This window comes from Impatiens glandulifera, chromosome 5 (genome assembly GCF_907164915.1).
Source record: "Impatiens glandulifera chromosome 5, dImpGla2.1, whole genome shotgun sequence".
NCBI lineage: Eukaryota > Viridiplantae > Streptophyta > Magnoliopsida > Ericales > Balsaminaceae > Impatiens > Impatiens glandulifera.
Window position 1 is genome coordinate 38,864,989 of NC_061866.1, and position 15,364 is coordinate 38,880,352.

Sequence of the window (15,364 nt, forward strand, 5' to 3'; positions counted from 1 at the left end):
CAGATTTATTGTTCGCTTGTTTGATTTCATTTTATATGACGTTTTAATCCAAAAATCTTCATAATCGCAAGACCTTAATCAAGAAATGCTAATCGCAAAACTCTAATCGAAAAACATTATTCTTTAACATCAAACAAGCATACAATATTTCGGGATTGCAAAACCCTAATTAAGAAAATGTTAATCGCAAACCCTAATAAAAAACGTTAAACCCTAACAACAAACAAGCATACAATATCGGGATTTTACCTTGGTGACTTGGTGGATGCAAGAATAATCTTGTCCTGAAACGAAGATGAAGAGACATAAGTTTAAACACAAAATGAGAAACGAATACCAGGTTTCGTAGTAGAGACTATAAGATTTATCATTTCGAACTTTTAAGCTGAAGAAGAAAGAAGAAGACGTCGCGAATAAGAATAGCCGGAATCGCTAAGTGAAGAAGAAGGAAAAAGACGTCGAATAAGAAGTTTTGATTTTGGGAAAAAACCGTCCCAAACCGGACAATTCGGTTCATTTTTGCGGGACAGTTTCAAATTAACACCCTTAGTGTTAATCTATTGGTATCAAAGTAGTTTGTTATAACAGAAATACGATAGATTACGTAAATAATAAAAATACATGAATTTTAACGTAGTTCACCAAGATAAAACTTAACTAAATATATTAGAAAGAGAATATTATCGTAATAAAATGTCATATTTTATTATATTAAGATTATACACCAAAATATATAATTTCGTTTTCTTTTTCTGTAACAAACAATTCTACGCAACAAATTAAAATATTTACTTTAAAAAAATACAAAATATTATTTTAATAATTTAATTTAAATAATCTCATATAATCCATCCTCAAACATAATTTTAAATTTAAATAATCTCATATAATCCGTCCTCCTCAAAGATAATTTTAAATGTAATTTTGTTTTTCAAACAACTCATCGTCATAAAATAAGCTCAATTAACATAAAAATGAACAAAATCGTGGGATAGTGAGTGAGTTTGGATTATTTAAAAAAAAAAATTGAAAAATATTTTTTTATTTAATCTATTGAAAAATAAATTGTTGATGTATTTTAACCAAATTATTCATAAATTTTAAATTTTAAAAGTTAAATATATTATTGTTATTATTTTTAAATTAATATTTATTTTAAGAAAGTTAGCATTACCTAAATATAACCCATTTCAATTCATAATTTTAACAAAAAAAAATGAACTTCTAAGCTTTTAATTATTATTTTTTAATTTAAAAGGTTTACAATTAACAATCACTTCAAATTGGAAAAAAAAATTGATTTATTTTAAATAAGATTATTTGCATTTAGGAATTACAATTATATTTCGTCATTTTCGATCAAAATTGACACGATAATATTTGTGTTTCACGTTTTGATTTTATATCAATTCTGTCCGGACACTAATAAATAACATTAAATATATAAATCACCAATATATTCATATATTTATAGTATATTATATTTATTTTCTTTATAATAATATAATTTTTTAATATATTACAATATATAATGTTAAAAGTTTATATAACGTGCCAATACGAGTCACGCCCATTCCGCACTCAATGTACCTATACAATTTTAATTTGAACTTAATATTATTTTTTATTTTATTTAAGTGGTGTGACTAAATAAAATAATAGACCATGATATTGATTTATTTGAAAACGATCATTTATAAAATTTGAGCGGGTTAATTCTAAATTATTTAAATATTTATTATAAAATATATTTTAACAATATATATTAACTAATTTAATAATATTTATATTTTAAAATAAAAAATAAAATATTTTCAATTAACAATTGATAATTGATGTGTTGTATTCCTATTGGTTGAAATCGGTAGCACCGAAACATACTGAGAGAAGAGTATCTATTCTCTACTATGTGAGAGAGAGTGTTCATCTTCTTCACTTTTTCCTCCTCTGACAATAAATAGCGAGAGAGTTAAAGTTAGATCGTCTCTTATAATTTGAGGAGATTTCATGCTCCAATCTCTCTTTCCTCCGGGGAAGATCCACCGTCAAGATTTCCCGGAAAACTTTCCAGAAAATCACCAAAAACCCTGTCTTTTTCTTTCACTATCTTCATTCCGTCTTACCCTCTTCTCTTCTCCTTCTCTACCGCCGATTCCCACTTGAAATTTCTTCTCTTTATCGTCAGAGTCGACACCCACTTCCTTCCTTCTCTTAAACATGCTTTCTCTTCAGAGTGATCCTCGACTGCAGCAGCAATTTTTACTGCGAGACCTTCAAACTCAGCTGCCTAGGGTTTCACATGGAATTATCGATCACCCTGTTGAAGATTCTTACTTTTCTCATTCTGAATCTAATTACAACAATTCATCTGCTACCAAGCCTTCGCTCACCTTGGAGCCTCTTCAAGGTAATGTAATGTGGTTCTTCAATTTTGGGTTTCTGTAACTATAGTTCAAGTAGATTTCTACTGACAGAGATTTAAGTGTACTGAATTAAATTTGTTATCTTTCTCAATAACAAGCTAGTTTGTTATATGATACCAAATTCCATTTAATAAAGGGGGAGAAGAAAAGAACCCTTGTAGAAAGAAGAAGAAAAGGAGAAACCTTAGAAAGGAAGACAATTTATTCAACATTTTTTTCTTCTTACAATAGAGATTTAGACTAACTATTAATCTAATTGTACCAGCTTACATTATCAGCTTATAACTAACAATTAATCTAGTTTCTTATATATGTAAAACATTTCTTACTTAATACCATATCAAACCTCTAATGTATGTGTAGTGTTAGTTATTTGGGAACTATTTTTTTTTTTTCATTTTAAAATGGATTCTGCACTAGTAAATTTGGGCCTCACCTGCACGCTTGAGTTAATTTCTTCAATTTTGTGTTTGGTGTTAAAAGTGGGCAATTGGGAGCCAATCCAATATTTTCCCATAGGTATCTGGATCTTTTGTTTGATACTCTATTTGAAATGCACAGTGGAAATACTATATGGTGCTAAACCATTTATGTTCACCCAAGTTTTACAGAACTGTTGCAAGATAGCTAGTTAATCAATAATTATAATAAAAATTCATGTAGCAGTTTTTAAATTAGAACCGTGGCTTAAAATTATATTAATCTATGGACATAAGTGGGTACACTGTATGTTTTTTAATCTGGGTTTCTGTGTTTATATTGGTTTTCTTAATTGTTTCTATATCAAGAAACATTAGATATACAATTTCATATTTTAGTGTCACTTAAATGATAAATTTTGCTTTTGACTCGCGTTCTGTTGTTAATTTCTCATACAAGTCTAATGGATAAATGCCTTATTTTTTAATTCTTAATGTCCCATTTGTCTGTTCAGATAGATATACGAGTGATCGAAAGCCTGCATATGGATCTTAACTAAAAAGCACTATTGAACTTCTGTTTTGACAATTCATGTTTAAATATACATGTCTTCATTTAACACTCTGGTTTTCTTATGCTTGCTATTGTTATCATGATTCTTGCAGTGGATGAGGATGTACTCCTATCTCATGCCCATCAAAATTACAAAGCAGGAAACTATAAACAGGCACTGGAGCATAGCAATGCTCTATATAATAGGAAGCATAATCGTACTGATAATCTTCTTCTTATGGGTGCCATTTATTATCAGGTTCAGTCTAATGTTTGTCTAATATTACCTTATCTTTTCATAACTTACACAATGTTTCTATTATAGTTGCATGATTTTGATATGTGCATTGCAAAGAATGAGGAAGCTCTTCGTATTGACCCTCATTTTGCGGAGTGTTATGGCAACATGGCAAATGCTTGGAAGGTAATGAGTGAACCCCAACGTTGCAATGTGTTTTCTATGATCTTAAATGTGCCATCAGGATCTGGACTTAAAAATCATTTTTGTTCTTTGCTTAACAGGAAAAGGGTAACATTGATCTTTCAATCCAGTACTACTTGATTGCCATTGAGGTTTGTGAATCCATGTAGAATTATGAGGCCTGTTGCATTCTTTCCTTGTAAAATTTTATAAGTACATCAACATGTGTTCTGTCACTTGCGATATCTCCAAACTGTCTAGTGATTTTCCTTGCTTTTCATTTGTGCATGGTGCGATGGAAGAATATTTAGCAGTACACATTCTTTAGGGCTGTCCTCTCCATGATTTCTGGTGGGTCCTTGCTGCTGCAATTTAGTGCAGCTTCTTCTCATTTGTACATGTAATATGAAAAATATTTGTAATGAGTATGCAGATATTCCATAATCATGTTTCGTTCCTTTGCTTATTTGAACACTTCTCTAAATCATATTTTCATTTAGAAAATTAGATGAGAAAAAACATTGAAAATGGGAGTGATCCTCTAACTTGTACGTTTTGCAGTCTATCATATTGAACCTAAGATGCAACAATTAGAAACGAAAAAGTAGTTGTGTGATGGATGTATTATTTTAACATTTTCCATGAAATTGGACTATGCAATTTGCATTTTAATGAGCCTATTTGGAAACGGGTATTTTGTTACAATCACGATTCTATTGGAAAATCGTCAAACTTAAAATTGGAAGTGATATTTTTTTTCGTTTAATAGATTGATTTTTTGGATCTTTATCCAAATTATTTATGGTGTGATTTTGCTTCATTTGGTAGAAAGACTATTTTCTAGATCATTGTGATTTATAGCAAACATAACAAATGTAGATTTTTCAGATCATAATCCAATCATTAAATTTGATAATAAATAGGCTCAATGTTCTGCAACATGGATCTTGTCATAATGCTTAAATATTGTTTTTTTACCATGTTGTTTGATGTGTAGAACTTTATAATTCACAATTAATCCAATTACATCTAATGAGTAGTTATATGGTGAAGCAAAAAAATTGTAACTAATATTACATGGAAGAATGTTGTCAGTCCTCCTTTTGTAACAAGAGTTGGAAGAGTGAATCTACATCTATGATTATTGTAAGATCAACTTCTTATAAATCATCGTCTTCTATTCGATTAGAATCCTCAACTTGACTGGCCAATTCTGCAATCTATCTGCCAATGATCAATCTGAAATCCAGTCACACAGAGCCTAAATGATGGACCCACTAACAGACATCGAGAATGGGTGCATTGTCATTTTTGAACCAAATATTAAAGTGATTTTGTAAATTGTAACTAAGATATGCATGTCTTGCCTTCTATTTTCATTCAAGACAGCCCCTTTTTGTTTCTTTATCCTATTACGTCCTCCGGGAAGATCTTATGTGGAGATGTGCAGTTATATGTGAAAGCTGAGGTTTCATTGACAAGTTTTTTTGTTTGTTTGGGCCCCATATTTTCATTTGAGATTTTTCCTGAAATGATACAATTAGTCGATTTGATTACTGGCCACATGTTTAAATTACATATACTGCAAACTTTCAGGTTCCCTCTGTACCTTTTTTTGTAGAGAGGAAAGTAAAGATAATTCCTTCATGTACATAATTAGTTTCTTGTTGTTATTGAACTTACCTGTCCCATTGGTTTTGGCCTGCCTGATAGTGTATAGCCTTAAATTATGGTACGACTATTTAGCAAGAAAAGTTGATACTTGACACAAGAGCTTTATATCCTTTCCTTCCCTGCTACTGAGGACAATGAAATTATGAAAAAGGACTTCTTTGTGAACCATATATATAGCTAAAATTATCCTAAAGTCTTCTTGGTAAGGAAGATTGTGTTAAGATCCGTGTCAAGACCTTGCATTTATCCACCTGCATGCTCATGCATATCTAGATGTATTGAGTGGATAGTGAAATCCTTTCATATTATGGTTTTGCACATGACATCAATTTTATTGCTTATTATTAGACAATCCTGGTAGTAATGAAATACTTCAATTTAGCCTATTACAATGGACGCCTTCACCAACTTTGTTATTGAATTTTATTTGACATAAAGCTCTTACATATTTTCAACATCATGTGGTTGCTATTGAACAGAATAATTTGGTTGTAGCTGCTTCCAAATAGCCTCACATATGTGGATTGGATTAATTCCCCATTTGTTTCTCTGGTTGGTTTGGTTAAAGTGGATATAGTTTCTATAAGCATTTGGTTCATCTGGTATTAAAATTTGATTAGATGATGAAGCTTTGCTTGTCAATATTTTTACAGTTTGTTTATGTATAAAGTTGAATTTTCCGTTTACATTTTCTCAACAATGATTGTCTTTCTTCCATGTGTTGTGATGCATCAAATACATATTTTCTTTTCCAATTTTCAGCTTCGTCCTAAATTTGCGGATGCATGGTCCAACTTGGGAAGCGCATACATGCGGAAAGGGAGACATACTGAGGCAGCTCAGTGTTGCCGCCAGGCTCTTGCACTGAATCCTTGTTTGGTTGATAAGCCCTTCCTAATTTATTATGGAAAAGTAAGATATACTAAGTAGTGAGAGTGCTGATGATGAGTAACATTTTATAGGTTGATGCACACAGTAACCTCGGGAACCTGATGAAAGCTCAAGGCCTAGTTCAAGAAGTAAGTAAAAATTAAGTTTACCTTGAATGGCAGGTTTGAGAACATATGGGCCAATCTTGAGTCCAGTTGAACTCCTTGGTGATGATTCATAAAGACAGATGTTGGATGGGTTTATCTGGATTTTTTAGTTCATTATCTATATTTCTCATCTTACCGGTATCCATTGTTTATAGTAGACATGTGAATTTTGTGTTCTTTTGATATATAGATGCAATATCTGTAGATCAACCAGAGTATTGTTTTGGGTTTCTTTCTCAGATAATTTTATTTTATCAGGCATACAATTGCTATTACGAAGCCATCCGCATACAACCATCTTTCGCTATAGCATGGTCCAACCTTGCTGGTCTTTTCATGGAAGCAGGTGATCTTAGCCGAGCTCTTCAATATTATAAGGTAGAATATATATATATATATATATTACTAATATCTTTTTTTTCATTATTATTCTGGAATTAGTTGACATTGTCAACCTTGAATGTGATACAATTAGGGTTGGAAACCCTAAAGGCCACAAACACGAGATGATGAAGGGTCAGGATGCATCTAATTCAACAACTGGAAAGTGAAGGTGTTAGGTGCCAGCCTAGAATCTAGAATTTAGAGAAGAAATATAGGTGAGACTAAGAATGGCCTAAGCCTGAGACAAATAACCCAAATTCAATAGCAATTCATTAATTTCCCAAAAGAATACATACTCCTATTTATAAGCTACTAACACATTAACCCACTAACCCACTAACTACCAACATATCCTTTTCCCAAAAAAAAAAACTACCAACATATCCTTGTACTACTACTACCATTACAAAAGGTGAGATATGTGTTTTGTGCGTGGGACACCGGTTAGTTTGGGCCGATTTCCATAAGCATAATCTTGATAGGACATAAAAATTGAGCTAACAATTGAAAAGGGAATATGTTAGAATATAACTTCTAGTATAAGTAGTAGATCAATGGCACATTATAGGTATTTAGATAATTTGTGTGATGAATTCTTTTCTCATCTGAGTAGAATTCTTTTATTTCTCATCTCTATTGGCGTATTCTATTTTTAAAACCTTTTGTATGTGAATGTTGGTGGCTAGCAGCTAGTAAACATGTGTTTTCAATGTGTTTTACTTTGATTGAATAATCTATATTACAGGAAGCAGTAAGGCTCAAACCAGTTTTTGCAGATGCCTATCTTAATATGGGGAGTGTTTATAAGGTAACTATTCTGAAATCTACTTAAAGTTTAAATGTTGTGAATGCCAAGATAGTTTGGAAAGGAAATATACCTTTTTTGGATTTTCAGGCACTAGGAATGTCTCAAGAAGCTATTGCATGTTATCAACGTGCTCTTCATGCACGACCAGACTTTGCCATGGCTTTTGGTAGGCACTTTATCTCACATTTCTAGATATAATTAATAATACAATGTTTTTTTATATAATGTCAAAAGCACCTGTTACACATTTAGGACTCATTGTTTGTCATGATGTTCTGTCTAATATTATAGTTTTTATTAAACAACTTGTGCAGGAAATTTAGCCAGTGTATATTATGAACAAGGTAAACTTGATATGACAATATTCAACTATAAGCGAGCCATTGCTTGCGATTCTGGGTTCTTGGAGGCATATAATAATCTGGTTAGTAGATGCTTTATCCTCCCTAACTAACGGGTTCATGTTATAGATTGTACTTCGTATCATTTTCATTTACTTAATCAGGTCTTTTTTTGCATGTTTAAGGGAAATGCCTTTAAAGATAGTGAAAGGGTTGAAGATGCAATACAATGCTATCGCGTATGTTTTGTTTGGTTGTGACCGGTAGTCCTTTTTTATTGTTATTAATATCTGATCCGCCTACTTTTTGCTTCACAAAGCAATGCATAACTTTGCAGCCTGGTCATCCACAAGCACTCACAAATCTTGGAAACATCTACATGGAATGGTATTAAATTAATTCTCTATTCTCTTTGATTATGTTTATTTTGTAATGATTTCTTGTTTTTTCAAGAAGAGCTCCATTTTATCCTATAGGAATATGTTGCCTGCTGCTGCACAATGTTATAAGGCAACTTTAGCTGTGACAACAGGACTCTCGGCTCCTTTCAACAACTTAGCATTAATTTACAAACAACAGGTCTGTTACATCACACATCTTCAAAACCTGAAAAGATGAATGAAAAATTGAACATTGAATGGAATGATCTTTTTATGCTAATTTATATATGTATTAGTATGATATCACATGTCTTTCCCCCCAAAAAACAGGGAAACTATACTGATGCGATATCTTGCTACAATGAAGTGTTGAGAATTGATCCCCTAGCAACTGATGCACTTGTCAACCGTGGAAACACTTATAAAGAATTTGGCCGAGTAAATGATGCAATTCAAGATTACACGAGGGCTATCGTCATAAGGCCAACAATGGCTGAAGCTCATGCGAATTTGGCTTCAGCTTATAAAGACAGGTTTGGTTTGTTATTGTTCAATGAGACTTTTCATACTTGCATTTATTTTGGAATTGAATTTTTCATTTTGTATAAAATTGAAAATTCTACAGTGGGCTTGTCGAAGCAGCTATTAAAAGTTATAAGCAAGCTTTGGCTCTTCGCCCTGATTTTCCAGAAGCAACCTGTAATCTTCTGCACACATTACAGGTATATCCAATAATTGAGTATACCATGTTTAACCTGCGAAGTATGTGACGTCTTATAGCTAATTTGAACCTAATATCATACATCAAGAATTGGGTGGGTGAATTGTTGAAGTATCTGAATGTTAAAAATTAACATGAACAGAGAAATGAGCTTCTCTATAGTACTCATAATCAGTGGCCATGCTTACATGGAACATCTATCCTGCGTACATTAATGATTGAATATATCTTAGTCATTAAAAAAGGTTGGCTCATCATCTCCATAACTATGTTTTGTCTCCCTTTTCTTGATGAAATGAAAGGAACAATCTCAAGTCCCCATCAACTCAGTGATACATTGATATTAATGTTTCCTCAAAAACCTTGCTCACAGTGATGTGGATAGTTAACATTCTCATCATTCTAAATTATTAGATGCTTCTGTATTATGACAATATGATTATGATGTTCTACATGGGACTTTACAGTGTGTGTGCGATTGGGATGGGAGAGATAATAAGTTTATTGAAGTGGAAGGATTAATTCGGCGTCAGATAAAGGTGGAATGTCAAGCTGTTCTTTTATCTATTAATGTTGATGTTAGGCTTTGCTTTTGTAGATTATTAATGAGATTACACATTCTGATATTTTCTTTCAGATGTCAGTTATTCCTAGTGTGCAGCCATTCCATGCAATAGCTTACCCTATTGATTCCATGCTTGCTCTAGAAATCAGGTGGGTTTCAACTGTTGCATACAAATCTGAAATGGTGGCCAACCATTTTTTTTACCATAGGTTTGTTTTTTCATTGTAGTCGGAAATATGCTGCTCAATGTTCTATAGTTGCTTCTCGTTATACACTTCCTACATTCAACTATCCCCCACCATTGCCCATAAGGGGAGGTGGTAGAACTGGTCGCCTCAGGGTTGGGTGAGTTTTTTTTCTCAGCAACCATGCTAACTGTCATGAACTCACCTAACGTTTTAGGTGTGGCGAGTAATATTGAGTGACCTGAAAATTCTTGTGGTTGCAGATATGTAAGTAGTGATTTTGGAAACCATCCATTATCACACCTTATGGGCTCAGTATTTGGCATGCACAATAGGGAAAATGTTGAGGTTTGTCCTACTTTCTTGGTCAAGTTTCTGAGAAATCTAGATAGAATCTACCATTGGAATTTAACATGTTCTTCTTCCAGGTATTCTGCTTCGCTCTAAGTCCAAATGATGGTACAGAGTGGAGGCTGCGTACTCAGTCTGAGGCAGAGCACTTTACTGATGTGTCCTCCATGACTTCTGACATGATTTCTAGGATGATCAATGATTGTCAAATACAAATCCTTGTCAACCTTAATGGTTATACTAAGGTATTATATATGTTTTATTATGCCCCACTTTCTTCTTTCCCACAAATCTGGATAGTATGCCATTTTAGTGCATGTTTCAGTAGTTTTCTCTTGATATATCTACATACTTTTGTTTAGTGCTGCTAAGTACTTGTTTAGTCTTCACTCTTTTTCCAAGGGGAAAAAAGAGAACTCAAGGAAAAAAATGTCAATGCAACTTGTTAGAAAGAAGAGATGTTATTCAGCATTAAGTGATTTTTTTTGGGAAGGCACAGTTTGCCTATGTTGAAATAAAAGAATAAACGATCAACAGCACCTACAAAAGCAATGCACCAACAACCAAGGAGGTGCATGAGTGCATCAAAATAAACCATAAGGGAAAGTAAGACCCACTATACTAATAAAAAGAAAGCTGGTCATGAACTGTGCTGCTGTGGTCATAATCATTTAGTTTGTGAAGGTGATGTTAATAATGCAACTAATCTTTTGACTGGGACTGCTACTACAAAATAATTTTTTGGCATCTTGATTATAATTTAAAGTGGGTTTGTGATTAAAATATTTATTAATGTTAAATCAAAGTGAAAAATAATAATAATTAGTGTTATTGGATTATTTGTTATTTTTGTCAACTTAGGTCAAAATAATACCATTTGATAAAAGATAATTTTGATCTTCGAATTTCCCTTCAACATGCAAGTTTTTGAGAACTTTGGTACTACTAAACTAGTCACTTTCTCCCGCTATAGCTTGTGGGAAGCAGTATTCCTTGCCTGAGTCTTGTGCCAGTGACAACCAACTATAGTAATAGACTAGTCAACTTCTCTTTATTGCTCCAGTCCAGTTCTGAAACATAGCCTGGCTCATGATGCTAATGTTCACAACTTGCATTCATTATTGAACTTACAACTAGAACTGATGCTCTGGATGTTGCATTAATTCAGTTGGACAACATGCTTAACGAATGATTATCTTCAAGAGAAGCATGAACTAGTATGGTCTTGTTGTTCACACATGCCTAAGACTGTTAACTAGAATACAAGTTGGATACCATTAGGCTATGTTTGGTTCGGGCATAATTGGAATTGGGGGTCCAATTCCTATTAAGGAATTGGAATTGGATATATAATTATAATGGAATTGAATATATAATTCTAATGGAATTGAATTTATATGATCATTTAATATTCAATTCCATTACTTGGAAATTGTAATTCTATGATTTCTTTGAATTGTAATTCAATTCCAAATTTTACAAAATTTTAATTCCAATAAACACATCCAAACATAGCCTTGGTATTTTTAAAATCTCAAGTATGCTTCCTTTTTTGGCTCAAGATATTTCATTTGGATGTAAGATAACATAAAAAGTTTTATTTGGTCATCTATTGTTATGCATGTGAAAAGATCTTTCCTTGTGCACACAACAATCAGTTCCTCTTGGATAGTGAAAAATAATTACGTTTTATTATTCACAGGAACTATCATTGGTCAATTATACATACCCTGCCCAACAAAGTATTATTGCGTGCTGACTAGTTATAATGTAGATTCTGGATCTGTCTTATTTGCAGGGTGCAAGAAATGAAATATTTGCTATGCAGCCAGCACCCATCCAGATTTCTTACATGGGCTTTCCTGGAACAACTGGAGCAAATTATATTCATTATCTTGTTACAGATGAGGTTTGCATATGAAAATCTCAATTTGGGGCCTTCCCTCAGTAGTATTAAATATAAAAATTCCCTCTTTGCAGTTTGTTTCCCCTATTCAGTACTCTCATATCTATTCGGAAAAGCTTGTCCATTTGCCTCATTGTTACTTTGTAAATGACTATAAACAGGTTAGTAAATATCTAAATATTTTCTGTTTAAATGTATTATGCAGAAACTTATCTTTTTACTTACAATTGTTGCTTAGAAAAATCATGATGTGTTGGAATCAAATGGACACCACAAGCGATCAGATTATGGACTGCCTGAGAACAAGTTCTTATTTGCTTGTTTCAATCAGTTGTACAAGATGGACCCAGAAATTTTCATGACATGGTAAAACTTTGATTCCCACATAAAAAATATTACGCAACATAAAATAATGAGGGTAAAGTAATCCTACTATGACTTATGTTCTATCAAATGTTATTTTAGCTGCTTCAATGAATTTCAGGTGCAACATCCTTAAGCGTGTTCCAAACAGTGCACTCTGGCTGCTTAAGTTTCCAGCTGCAGGAGAGATGAGGCTTCGAGCATGTATGTATACTTTCAAGTTGTTCCCATTATGTTTTAACCTGCATGCTGTCTATTGATCACTTGCATTTTTTCATCAGTCCGCAACTTCCTTTCTATCATCAGCCTCCTTTAAAGAAAGGAGATGTTTAACTTCTTTCCCATGTACGGTAGCTCAAGTGGTAAGATTATTGAACTTAGAGGTTGACTCAAGTTCGATTCCCACTGAAAGTACCTTCATGGCTGTGAAATGTTGTGCTAGACTCCTTCAGGGAAAAAAAACACTTTTTAAACCACGACTAGCAAAAACTACATGTACAAAAAAAAAAAATTAATTATTTCACTTCTTTTAGCATATCTTCTCAAACTATTACAGTTGCTTGAATTTCTAAGATATTTTCCTTTATTTTCGTCTTATATCTGATGTATTCCTGACAATTATGAGAGCCTTTTCTTTTCCTGCTGAACCTTGCATAAATAATGACTGTTTTTGTCTTGTAATCAGATGCTGCTGCACAGGGTGTTCAACCTGACCAAATTATCTTTACAGATGTTGCCCTGAAAAGCGAACACATTAGTCGTAGTGCATTAGCCGATCTCTTCCTTGATACGTATGTAGAAAATCCTTTTTTCTTGTGTTTTTTAGGTTTTTAATAAGCTGAATTGAGATCTCATCTGGGTTTCTCGTGAATAGACCTTTGTGCAATGCACATACTACTGGTACGGATATACTGTGGGCTGGTCTTCCAATGATCACTCTCCCTCTCGAGAAGATGGCAACTAGAGTTGCTGGTTCTCTGTGTCTAGCAACTGGACTTGGCGAAGAGATGATTGTCCACAGGTATGCATTGGTGATAATGACGTAACATTGTTATATATGTATAGTTGAATGATTTAACAAGGTTCATGTCCGCAAGATCATGTGTTAGAGCCTTCATGACTATTTTTTTTTGTAACTCATCATGATAGCTCAAGGGGAAATATTGATCATAAGTCTCAAATTCGATTCACTAAGAACACATTGATTTAAGTTGGGTATCATGGTAGTAGGATCATGCTAGCCTCCTCTGTAGGGAGTTTAATAGTAAAAAAACAAAACTTCTCTTGGGCCATGTTTGATGATGGATTATTTGGATTTAAACCCAACAACTCTTTATCCCATTACAGACCACTTTATCAGTTAAATCATCATCTAAAATATTAAATATTCTTTCTTTATTTTGTATGACATTTTAAAATATTAAATAGAGAATATTTTAGTCATTTTAGCCCAAATAATCTATATCTTTTTCATAAAACAAGGTTTTTCTTTTTCCAAGAATCAATTTCTCTAAAAACAAAAACTACATCAAACAAGCTCTTGGATTTTCTCTTTATTTATTACCTGAATACAGTGACTCCTGAAATATTGGATTTTGTTTTGTTTACTATGTGGTTTTTCATGTAGTCTTAAGTTGTGAAACTTATGTGACCACAATGCAAGTATATTTTAAGGGTTATAGAGAAAACCCATGTTAAAAAGTTGTTTGATGGGAAAATTTTGATTTCTTTGGAACTAGTGATGAGAAACCATAAAAAAAACTTGATTTCTTTGGAGTGTTATTATTGTCATTCTAATACTATCAAGTGCAAATGTGCATCCTATAAAGGAACTATGCTTCCTTGTGGATCTGCTGCTTGGAAAGGGGAAACAAGAGCTTGGAAAATAAGAATATTCTTTTAGTGGGTGTTGAAAAATAATAATGTTTTGTAACTTGATATGCTTGCTTGGTTCAATGAAGCATGAAAGAGTATGAAGAAAGGGCGGTATCCTTGGCATTGAATCCACAAAAGCTGAAGGATCTTAGAAGTAGACTCAAAGCAACCCGTTTGACTTGTCCACTATTTGATACAGCACGATGGGTGAGTTCTTCTGTTCTTTGTCAATAATATACTAAGTCTAGCATGTAACACCTTACAAACAAACATGGAATGGTTGTGCTAAGTGTTATTTTAAAATGTGGTTATTGATCAGGTGAGGAACTTGGAGCGAGCATATTTTAACATGTGGAGGCTACACTGCCATGGTCAGCCACCCCAACATTTTAAAGTAAGGGAGAATGATTCGGAATTTCCATATGATCAATGAGACGAGGAAATGGGATGGATTGTGAATACGTAAGTAAATGGTTAAGAGATATCATGAGTTTCCGACTGTTAAATATCCGACTTGTATTACTTATTTATGGAAATTGTAGCATATATGGCACACATACTCTCTATGACTGAGAATCTTGTCTAGACAAGAAAACTGCTATTTACTTGTGGGAGTAAGGATGAAATTGATGTGTAACTTAAAACCAATATATACAAAGTTTGTTAAGAATGAGGCCATATGATCTTGTTTTACTTGTTTTTACATTCAAATGGTGGGCTTCTTCATGGATTGGTTGAAGAATTTGATTTTATTTGTTGATAAAAATTGAAGTGAGTAGGGGAGTTTATTTTAAATTATTAAAAAAAAGTTGCTTTAAGATTTTAGAAGAAATAGTTGGTATAAAATGAGAAATCCAGTTGAAGATAGAAAAATCAGGCCTGTTTCATTCATTTTATTTGCAATGATTTTTTAAATTAAGGAGTAATATAACATCTTCCATTAAATAATGGGTCTGTT

At 32.8% G+C, this 15,364-nt stretch overlaps 1 protein-coding gene across 4 annotated transcripts; it reads left to right on the plus strand.

Moving 5' to 3' along the window:
• The first annotated feature begins 1,945 nt into the window (after positions 1 to 1,945).
• LOC124940704 (probable UDP-N-acetylglucosamine--peptide N-acetylglucosaminyltransferase SEC) lies at positions 1,946 to 15,099 on the plus strand. Of its 4 annotated transcripts, none has more exons than XM_047481235.1 (28): positions 1,946 to 2,407; positions 3,509 to 3,654; positions 3,721 to 3,819; positions 3,918 to 3,968; positions 6,253 to 6,369; positions 6,453 to 6,509; positions 6,786 to 6,905; positions 7,657 to 7,719; positions 7,807 to 7,885; positions 8,034 to 8,143; positions 8,246 to 8,299; positions 8,380 to 8,447; positions 8,537 to 8,639; positions 8,771 to 8,973; positions 9,066 to 9,162; positions 9,629 to 9,700; positions 9,799 to 9,875; positions 9,955 to 10,071; positions 10,175 to 10,259; positions 10,340 to 10,507; positions 12,061 to 12,171; positions 12,243 to 12,329; positions 12,407 to 12,534; positions 12,653 to 12,735; positions 13,217 to 13,322; positions 13,406 to 13,552; positions 14,493 to 14,613; positions 14,726 to 15,099. In XM_047481235.1, exons 1-28 carry the CDS (start codon positions 2,218 to 2,220, stop codon positions 14,837 to 14,839), a joined length of 2,973 nt encoding a protein of 990 aa, XP_047337191.1. In that variant the 5' UTR covers positions 1,946 to 2,217; the 3' UTR covers positions 14,840 to 15,099. The 4 variants fall into 4 exon arrangements, with proteins under 4 accessions (XP_047337191.1, XP_047337192.1, XP_047337193.1 ...); XM_047481236.1 differs by having other exon boundaries at positions 8,398 to 8,447; XM_047481237.1 differs by lacking the exon at positions 8,246 to 8,299.
• The last annotated feature ends 265 nt before the right edge of the window (positions 15,100 to 15,364 follow it).

Excerpts from the sequence above, each read along its gene's own strand:
- LOC124940704 (XM_047481235.1), top strand. The coding sequence starts at position 2,218 with ATGCTTTCTCTTCAGAGTGATCCTCGACTGCAGCAGCAATTTTTACTG. Across the intron at positions 8,640-8,770 it reads CATTAATTTACAAACAACAG|GGAAACTATACTGATGCGAT; the intron begins GTCTGTTACATC and ends CCCAAAAAACAG. Across the intron at positions 10,508-12,060 it reads ACCTTAATGGTTATACTAAG|GGTGCAAGAAATGAAATATT; the intron begins GTATTATATATG and ends TCTTATTTGCAG.